Genomic DNA, 9,631 nt, shown 5'->3' with positions numbered 1-9,631 from the left:
TTTTCCTCTGCAGCTTTGACAACCAGCTAATGACAGAGCGGTGTGTGGGATGGCGTGTCAATGAACAAACTTTTTTGTCTCGTTTTTGGCTGCTGCAGTTGGTGATTCATCCACCAAACATTTGACCCAAATGGGTTGGGCAAACATGGGAGTGGAACAGAGGGTAGGTTCTCCCAACAAGCAACCAATGTGATTTTCAGGATGTTGAATGTGTGTATTCTGATTGGGAAGACTTAAACCAGTGAGCAGTCGTGGATGGGGTGGAGGGGAGTGGTAATTGATAGGAATGCTGTATAAAGAGTTGATGGGGCGTTGGTCTGATTACAGTCTTCCTGATTCTGCAGACTTGGTAAGGTGGGGGTTTATAAGCTGATGCAGGCTTTGAACAAAAGCAAAAAGTTGAAGCAAAAATAGTTTTGCTTGTATTGTTTACAATTAACTTGAAAATGTATTTATTCAATGTACAACTTCTTTGCAAGTTTGCTTTCTAAAGTTTCAATTAATCTTTGCTTTTTTTACTGGAAGTTAAACTTTGTGGTTTCATGAACTAAAATGCTTTAACTGTTTGCTTTACTATCTCTTTGTGATGCAAGCTTTAAAAAAAAAATTAAAGTTAGTGACTGGAGCTCTTTCCAAAAGAAAATGATGGCTAGAGTTGAAGTTCATCCATTTTCCAGTGGAAGATAATTAAAATAGAGTGTGTGTTGGAGCCAATTGGGCAGGGCAGCATGCACAGGATTTACTCGTAGGCTGCTGTTTAAGATCTGACCTTAATGGCATTAATGGAATAATATAGAATGATTTATTTATCCTAGTGTGGAAAAGCACCAATGGTTTCTTATCAGCGGTGTACTGTGATATAGGTAATGCAAGGAATTGCAGATGCTGGTTTACAACAAAAAAAAGACACAAGTACTGAAGTAATTCAGGTGTCGGGCAGCATCTCTGGAGAACATGTATATGTGATGTTTTGGGTGGGTGGATATAAAATGCTGGAGTAACTTTGGATTGGGCAACACCTCTGGAGAAAAGGAATAGGTGATGTTTTGGGTTGAGACACTTCATCAGACAGTCCAGAAATGCTATCTGAACTGTTGCCGTTACTCCAGCATTTTGTGACTATCTTTGGAGTAAACTAGTGTCTGCTGTTCCTCCTTGCATGTTTTGGGTGGGGACCTTCTGACTGAAGAAGGGTCTCGACCTGCAGTGTCACATGTCCAAAGATAGATGCAAAATACTGTGGTATCTCAGTGGGTCGGGCAGCATCTCTGGAGAAATGGAGTAGGTGAGGTTTTGGGTTGGAACCTTGCAAAGGGATAGGGCTAGGTTCAGTTGACAGTAGTGTGGAAGTTATTTGTAGTAAGAATATTAAAATAATTCTGTCTTGAAATAAAACAGTTAAAGTGTGAATAGAGTGAACATTTGAAGGATGTTGCAAAGTAGCTCATCAAATGTCCTATAGGAGTGCTATAGAGCATTTGGCTTAGAACCAAAAACTGAGACCGCACCCAGGGAGCTGCATGTAAAGACTCGTAAAGAAAGGTGGCTACAATTTGGACTAGAATAGTTTAACTGATGGTGGACACAAAATGCTGGAGTAACTCAGTGGGACAGGCAACATCTCTGGCGAGAAGGAATGGGTGACGTTTTGAGGTTGAGACCCTCCTTCAGACTTCAGTCGAGACATCAGTCTGAAGAAGGGTCTCGACCTGAAACGTCACCTATTTCTTCTCTCCAGAGATGCTGCCTGTCCTGCTGAGTTACTCCAGCATTTTGTGTCTACCTTTGATTTAAACCAGCATCTGCAGTTCTTTCCTACACAAGTTTGACTGATTCCTGGCAGAAGCAAAGGTGTTGTGTGCTCTAGTTTGTATGAACTCATTGTTTTGTTTAGTTAATTTTAAAAGGGTGGAGCAATTGTAATGTGTGATTGCAGATCCACTTCTGTGACTTGCACACAAGAGTCTACCTGGGTCGGGTGCATCTTGGATCAGATCTGTAGGATTCAGAGTTACGCTGAGATGCTGTTTCTTGGAGTGGAGAGGCTGGTGTGTTGCCACTGCTGTATTCGGAAGATATTTGGAGTCAAAGTAAATTGAGTTGGAGGCCATTTGGGTAAATGTTCCAAAACCAAAATTTCTATCAGATACTAGATCGTTATCCCGAGTGCTGTAACTGCTCGGGCATTGAGTTTGATCAAGATGAGGACTCCCTTCTGATGGTCACCGAGTGACAGAGGATTATGGTGCTTGGTTGGGAACAGGAGACCTGGGCCAACTTGGTACTTTGATTTGATCTTGTAGGTGTGTCACTGATGGCACAATTACGCAGCTGTGTGTTGGTCACTTTGCAAAGAAATGTGGAGAGGAATGATCGTTTTATCACCCATTAGCTGGGATTGTATTAAGACTGAAATGTTGCTCCTTGTACTGGAGCAACACCGACTGTGTTACTGACTCCACTTCTCCCTCCACGTTGCCTCGGTTTCAGATCAACCATTAATCTCGCCATGGCCTCTCGATTGGAAACATGTATGGCTACGATGATTGGAGTTTTCAATGAGTTCGCTGGAAAAGAAGGTGATAAATTCCACCTAAACCAGAATGAATTGGAAAAGATACTGGCAGCTGAGTTTCCAGGTTACATGAAGGTAAGTTCTGGCGACAATGGGTTGCAGTAAGATGTCAAACATGTCCAGTGTGGGAGTTGTTTAACGAAAGATGGACACAAAGCTGGAGTAACTCAGCGGGGTCAGGCAGCATCTCTGCAGAAAAGGAATAGGTGACGTTTCAGGTCGAGGCTTTTGTAGAAACAAAAAAAACACACAAGCCCATCTAATTCTGTTTTAAGCTACCAATCTTCCAGGTTGGTGAGTACAGATGAAACAAACCAGTTGAGCGTACTCTTATCTTGCCTACCTGTAGACAATAGAAAATAGGTGCAGGAGAAGGCCATTCGGCCCTTCGAGCCAACACCACCATTCAATGTGATCGTGGCTGATCATTCTCAATCAGTACCCCGTTCCTGCCTTCTCCCCATACCCCCTGACTCCACTATCCTTAAGAGCTCTATCCAGCTCTCTCTTGAATGTATTCAGAGAATTGGCCTCCACTGCCCTCTGAGGCAGAGAATTCCACAGATTCACAACTCTGACTAAAAAAGTTTTTCCTCATCTCTGTTCTAAATGGCCCACCCCTTATTCTTAAACTGTGGCCCCTGGTTCTGGACTCCCCCAACATTGGGAACGTGTTTCCTGCCTCTAACGTGTCCAACCCCTTAATAATTTTATACGTTTCGATAAGATCTCCTCTCATCCTTCTAAATTCCAGTGTATTCCACTGTACCCGTCAGCTATGTCCCAGCCTCCTCCACAAGGGCCAAGCCCCCTGCCCCACCTCTTCCGAGGAAAGGCTTGAGTGGAATTGGCTTTTAGATTGAATGGTACAGCATGGAAATGGGCCATTTGGCCCACCGAGTCCACGACTACCATCGATTGCCCATTCACAGTAGATCCGCATTACCCCACGTTCTCATCCGCTCCCTGCACAATTGACCTACAGCTTGCCCCGGCTACTCGGTCTTGAGCCTTGGTGGAGGTGCTGGTTGTCTAGACGCTTCTTCCCGGCAGTCCTGTCTTTATCACATGGTGGCGTTGGTGGTCTTGTATGTCCCAGTGACTCGGCCTTCCTCAAACCTGCAACGGGGGGAGCACAGTTAGTGCTCCCTGGAGCAGGCTGACAAGGTTAAGGTGACCAAACTCGTACCAGTTAATTGGCCCTCGTTGTTACTAAAGGTGCTGGGTACTTTGGCAAACGTGGGAGGCAAAAATTGCCCAGAGTAAAAGTTGGTTTCTCACTCGTGTTGCATTTCACAACAAACATCGTTTTTGAAGTGATTTTATTTTAAAATAATACCTTCAATCTTATAGGCCGACAAGGATAAAACTAAAATTACAAAAATCATGAAAGATTTGGATTTCGACAACGACGGCCAAGTGAGCTTTAAGGAGTTTGCGATAATGCTTGCCTGTCTCACCATTGCCTGCCATGAACATTTTAAAAAGTGATAAAGGTGAAAATCTGCCAGCCTGCAGCTCTGCTACCAAGGAAATGTTTAACTTGTACTTTGCTGCACTTAAATAAAATATCCAGTGAAATGTGCTCTTGTCTTTTTTATTTGCCTTGACTTAGTTTAGTTTACAGATGTGGTGTGGCAGCAGGCCCTTCAGCCCAACTAGTCCATGCAACAACAAAAAATCAGTGGTGCACTGCTTTTGGACTTTGGCGATAAAGTGCGGAAACTGGCCCTTGAGCCCACCGAGTCTGCCCCGACCAGGGATCACCCACACACGCAGGCACTATCCTACACCGGGGCCAAGTTACAATGTTACTGAAGCCAATTAACCTACACTCTTTGGAGTGTGGGAGGAAACCGGAGCACCCAGAGAAAGCACACACAGTCATGGGGAGAATGTACAATAGGTGCAGGAGTAGGCCATTCAGCCCTTCAAGCCAGCATAGCCATTCAATGTGATCATGGCTGATCATCCACAATCAGTACCCAGTTCCTGCCTTCTCCCCATACCCCCTGACTCCGCTATCCTTAAGAGCTCTATCTAGCTCTCTCTCTCTCTTGAAAGCATCCAGAGAATTGGCCTCCACTGCCTTCTGAGGCAGAGAGTTCCACAGATTTACAACTCTTTGAGTGAAAAAGTTTTTCCTCATCTGTCCTAAATGGCCTACCCCTTATTCTTAAATTGTAGCCCCCAACATTGGGAACATGTTTCCTGCCTTTAGCGTGTCCAATCCCTTAATCTTATATTTTTCAATAAGATCCCCTCTCATCCTAAATTCCAGTGTATACAAGCCCAGTCGCTCCAATCTTTCAACATAGGACAGTCCTGCCATTCCGGGAATTAACCTAGTAAACCTACGCTGCACGCCCTCAATAGCAAGAATATCCTTCCTCAAGTTTGAAGGCTAAAACTGCGCAAACTGTACAGATAGCACCCGCAGTCAGGATCGAAGCCGGTGCTGTGAGGCAGCAACACTACTCCTGTGCCACTGTCTTGTCCTTGAATAACAATAGACAATAGGTGCAGGAGGAGGCCATTCAGCCCTGCGAGCCAGCACCGACATTCAATGTGATCATGGCTGATCATTCTCAATCAGTACCCCGTTCCTGCCTTCTCCCCATACCCCCTGACTCCGCTATCCTTAAGAGCTCTATCCAGCTCTCTCTTGAATGCATTCAACGAATTGGCCTCCACTGCCTTCTGAGGCAGAGAATTCCACAGATTCACAACTCTGACTGAAAAAGTTTTTCCTCATCTCAGTTCTAAATAACGTGAACTGAAACCATTCAAAATGCTGGTTTAGCCAGGTTTGCTTATTTTGTTGTCTCATCAGGAATTCACTGGAAGTATGTACATACCACACACCAAATCATGTGACCTCTCAGTTGATGGGCAGAGTGTTTATTCACTGGAGTCACTGCTCGTTATTCCTGATCTTACCTACACTTCCTCATCTGACCCTTTCCTTGCCTCTGAATTTTCATACCAATTACCCAATACTGGGTGTCCAAATGAATATTGGGACCACTGAACCATCCCTGACACCTACCCTTTTCCCTTGCCACCGTTCCCCAGTGTGGCGTAAACTGCAGCTGCTGGTATCGAGCAAAGATAGACACAAAGTGTTGGAGTGGCTCAGCAAGTCAGGCAGCATCTCTGGTGAAAAAGGATGGTTTATGGTTCAGTTTGGGATCCTCGTTCAGACTGAAATGCTACTCATCCTCCAGAGAGCTGCCTGACTAGCTGAGTTACTCCAACCATTTGTGTCTGCCTTTGGTGATACGTACTGAACTGTATACAAAAATGAATTTCACTGTACCTTGGCACATCTGACAAAGTGCTGGCACTGCAGATGCTGGTTTAAACTGAAGATAAATAGAGACTACACTGCATCTGTGTCCATCTGAGATGTCCTCATTCTTTAGGGAATGAGAGTTCCCTCGCGTCATGGCTGAGGCTCGCATGTGTCTCCTCGGTACATCACAGCTCCGCCCTTGTTTCCCTCTCTCCTCCCCCCCCCCCCCACTCGCAACAGAGCCAGAGTCCCCTAGTCCTTACCTTTCACCCCATCAGCCATCGCATACAACACGTAATCCTCCGACATTTTTGGGACCCCACCACGAATTACATCCTCCCATCTCCACCCCTTTCCGCTCTCCCTCCGCAACTCCCTGATTAACTTATCCCTTCCCACCCAAACCACCCCCTCCCTAGAACGTGCAAACTCCACGTGGGCAGCACCCGAGGTTAAGATCGAACCCGGTTCTTTGGCGCTGTGAGGCACCTTTTCAGTGACAATTAAGGAAGTGCGATATGTGGCAGTTTTGCCAGCATAGCCCAGGGCCTGACAATGAAGTAACAAAACTCCACGTCTGCATTTGATTAACCAATCCGTTTCTCCAGCACAGTGCCGCTCCCTGGATTATAGACGTTGCAGCTGGTTACTAATCTCTGAGCCATTTCCTTGACTTCACTGTAAAAATAAACAGATTGAGACCAACCACATCACCATCTCTCTACATCACCGTCCACATCTCTCGTTTCCCTTTCCCCAGGCTCTAGTCTAAAGAAGGGGGTCTCGACCCGAAATGTCACCCATTCCTTCTCTCCAGGGACGCTGCCTATCCCGCTGAGTTACACCAGCATTTTGTGTATATCTGCAGTTTAAACCAGTTCTGGTTTAATCTGCAGTTCCTTCCGAAACAAACTCCCAATGTTTAGTTACAGACTTTGGTTTGCACTTTTTGATAGTGCTTTATTGTTCATTTATTGAATCAAAGTGCACTGTTAAAACATTCCAATGCACAAACAATAATTTTAAGTATTTGCCCCAATTCTTCCCTGCTCATCCCCATGCCTCTCCCACCGGTTAATTCTTTTTGCATTCAGTCTCGCCCTCCTTTTCAGAATCTACCTGAACTCATTGAGTCATACAGCGTGGAAACAGGCTCTTCAACCCAACTTGCCCACGCCGAGCAATACTCCCCATCCACACTAGTCCCACCTACCTGCGTTTGGGCCTAATCCCTCAAAACCTATCCTATCCATGTACCTTTATAAATGTTTCAGTTCAGTTTCGTTTATTGTCATGTGTACCGAGGTACAATGAAAAGCTTTTGTTGCGTGCTAACCAGTCAGCGGAAAGATAGTACATGATTACAATCGGGCCATTTACAGTATATAGATACATGATAAGGGAATAACATTTAGTGAAAGGTAGAGCCAGTAAAATCTGATCAAAGATAGTCCGAGGGTCGCCAATGAGGTAGATAGTAGTCCAGGACTGCTCTCTAGTTGTGGTAGGATGATTCAGTTGCCTAATTATTTCTGCATTCAATCTCGCCCTCCTGTACCGAATTTACCTGAACTCACAGAGTGATACAGTGTGGAAACAGGCCCTTCACCTCAACTTTCCCACGCCGACCAACATGCCCCATCCCACACTAGTCCAACCTGCCTGTGTTCGGCCCACATCCCTCTAAACCTATCCCATCCATGTCCCTGTCTAAACGTTTCTTAAACGTAGCGATAGTACCTGTCTCAACTACCACCTCTGACAGTGTAGGAAAGAACTGCAGATGCTGGTTCAGTCTGAAGAAGGGTCTCGACCCAAAACGTCACCCATTCCTTCTCCCCAGAGATGCTGCCTGACTCCAGCATTTTGTGTCTACCTCCTCTGTCAGCTCGTTCCATACACTCACCACCCTTTGTGTCAAAAAGTTATCCCTCAGGCTCCTATTAAATCTTCCCCTTCCCTAACCTTGAACCGATCACCTCTGTGTGTAAGAAGGAACTGCAGATGCTGGTTATACCGATGTCCTCTGTCCCCTGGTTCTAGATCCCCCTACTCTGGGCAAAAAAACCTGTGCTTTTACACGATCTATTCCTCTCATGATTTTGTACACCTCTATAAGATCATCCTTTGTCGTCCTGCGCTCCAGAGGAAAAAGTCATCGTCTGCTCAACCTCCCCCGATAGCTCAGGCCCTGAAGTCCCTTGAAACTCATTTAAGCATCTCCTTTTGATCGTCCTATATCTTCTTTGGCCAGGTGATCATCCTGTGTGGTTTTGCTCTTGTTAAGAGCAAGACTGTGACTAAACATTAGGAGTTTGTTGGGCTTAGAGTTGCTGCCTTACAGTGCCAGAGAGGAGGTGCTGCCACAATAGGGCAGCCGACATCTTCAACCACCCACATCACCCTTGCCACACTCGTTTCACTCCTGCCATCGGGAAGAAGGTACAGGAGCCTGAAAACTGTAACGTCCAGGTTCAGGAACAGCATCTTCCCTACAACCATCAGGTAATGGGGTCAGAGAGTCGTACGCAGGCAGATGGGACCAGTGTAGATGGGGCATGTTGGTCGGTGTGGGCAGGGTGAGCCGAAGGGCCTGTTTCCGCGCTGTATCACTCTACGACTCTCCGAAAACTGTCGATGTACACTGCAGACGGCTCGATTGTAACCATGTACAGTCATTCCAATGACTGGATAGCAAGTAACAAAAAAGCTTTTCGCTGTACCTCGGTACACATGACAATAAACTAAAGTAAACTAAACTGAATAGGCCAGATGAATGGGGATGTGAGAGAGAGAGAGGAGCAGGACAAGGAAGCTGGGATGCTCTGAGAAACACACACTAAGTTCTTGCAGTGGATGGATGACTGCAGGAGACTCTGTACCGCGCCAGTGTAAACTGCCTCAGCCTTTCCAACGGTCCAAAGCGTGAAAACCCTCCTCTAGAGCCATCAGCACCCTCCGAGCAATTTTACAGCAACACGTCAGGCCATCATATGACTCATCTCTTGTGATCGTTGCTATGGAAATGGAAAATTTGATTCAGTCCGTTGTATTATTGAGTTAATATTTGAAGACACTGTGCTGTGTCTATACAGGCTTGGCCTGAGTTCAGTGTGTGCCTTGTTCAAATACCAATCACACCAAATACATGCAGATAACGCAAGGGCCATCAGACCAAGACTCTAAGTAATTAAGGCCTTCTCTCTGTATCGTCCCAAAGATATGAAAGTTCACTAAAACCCCAGTGAAGCCCCAGTGGCCTAATGGATAAGGCACTGGCCTCCTAAGCCAGGGATTGTGGGTTCGAGTCCCATCTGGGGTGAAGTCAAGTTTTCATTTTGGGCGATCACGGTGGCGCAGCCTTACAGCGAATGCAGCGCCGGAGACCCGGGTTCGATCCTGACTACGGCTGCTGTCTACGGAGTTTGTAGGTTCCCCCCGTGACCTGCGTGGGTTTTCTCCGAGATCTTCGGTTTCCTCCCACGCTCCAACGACGTACAGGTTTGTCGGTTAATTGGTTTGGTAAATGGAAAAATTGTCCCTAGTGAGTGTAGGATAGTGTTAATGTGCGCGGGGATCGCTGGTCGGCGCGGACCCGTTGGGCCGAAGGGCATGTTTCTGCACTGTATCTCTAAACAAAAAACGAAACGAAACCTGGTTTAGTTTTAGTTTTAGAGATACAGCCTGGAAACAGCCCCTTCGGCCCACCGAGTCTCCACCGACCGGTGATCAGACGTACACTAGTTCTATCGTACACACGA

At 46.1% G+C, this 9,631-nt stretch overlaps 1 protein-coding gene and 1 non-coding gene across 2 annotated transcripts; both read left to right on the top strand.

Annotated features, from left to right (window-relative positions):
- Positions 1-258: 258 nt before the first annotated feature.
- LOC144607143 (protein S100-A1-like) lies at positions 259-4,160 on the top strand. The gene is made up of 3 exons (XM_078423768.1): positions 259-349; positions 2,491-2,650; positions 3,929-4,160. Exons 2-3 carry the CDS (start codon positions 2,510-2,512, stop codon positions 4,064-4,066), a joined length of 279 nt encoding a protein of 92 aa, XP_078279894.1. The 5' UTR covers positions 259-349; positions 2,491-2,509; the 3' UTR covers positions 4,067-4,160.
- A 4,959-nt stretch (positions 4,161-9,119) lies between these two features.
- Positions 9,120-9,192, top strand: trnar-ccu (transfer RNA arginine (anticodon CCU)). The gene has a single exon. It is a non-coding gene; the product is annotated as a tRNA-Arg (tRNA).
- Positions 9,193-9,631: the final 439 nt, after the last annotated feature.

This window comes from Rhinoraja longicauda, chromosome 28, assembly GCF_053455715.1.
Source record: "Rhinoraja longicauda isolate Sanriku21f chromosome 28, sRhiLon1.1, whole genome shotgun sequence".
NCBI lineage: Eukaryota > Metazoa > Chordata > Chondrichthyes > Rajiformes > Arhynchobatidae > Rhinoraja > Rhinoraja longicauda.
This window is presented reverse-complemented; position numbering and strand designations above follow the sequence as displayed.

Bases quoted from the DNA above. Each gene is read 5' to 3' on its own strand.
- LOC144607143 (XM_078423768.1), top strand. From the start codon at position 2,510: ATGGCCTCTCGATTGGAAACATGTATGGCTACGATGATTGGAGTTTTC. The intron at 2,651-3,928 runs GTAAGTTCTGGC...TCAATCTTATAG, and splicing joins AGTTTCCAGGTTACATGAAG to GCCGACAAGGATAAAACTAA.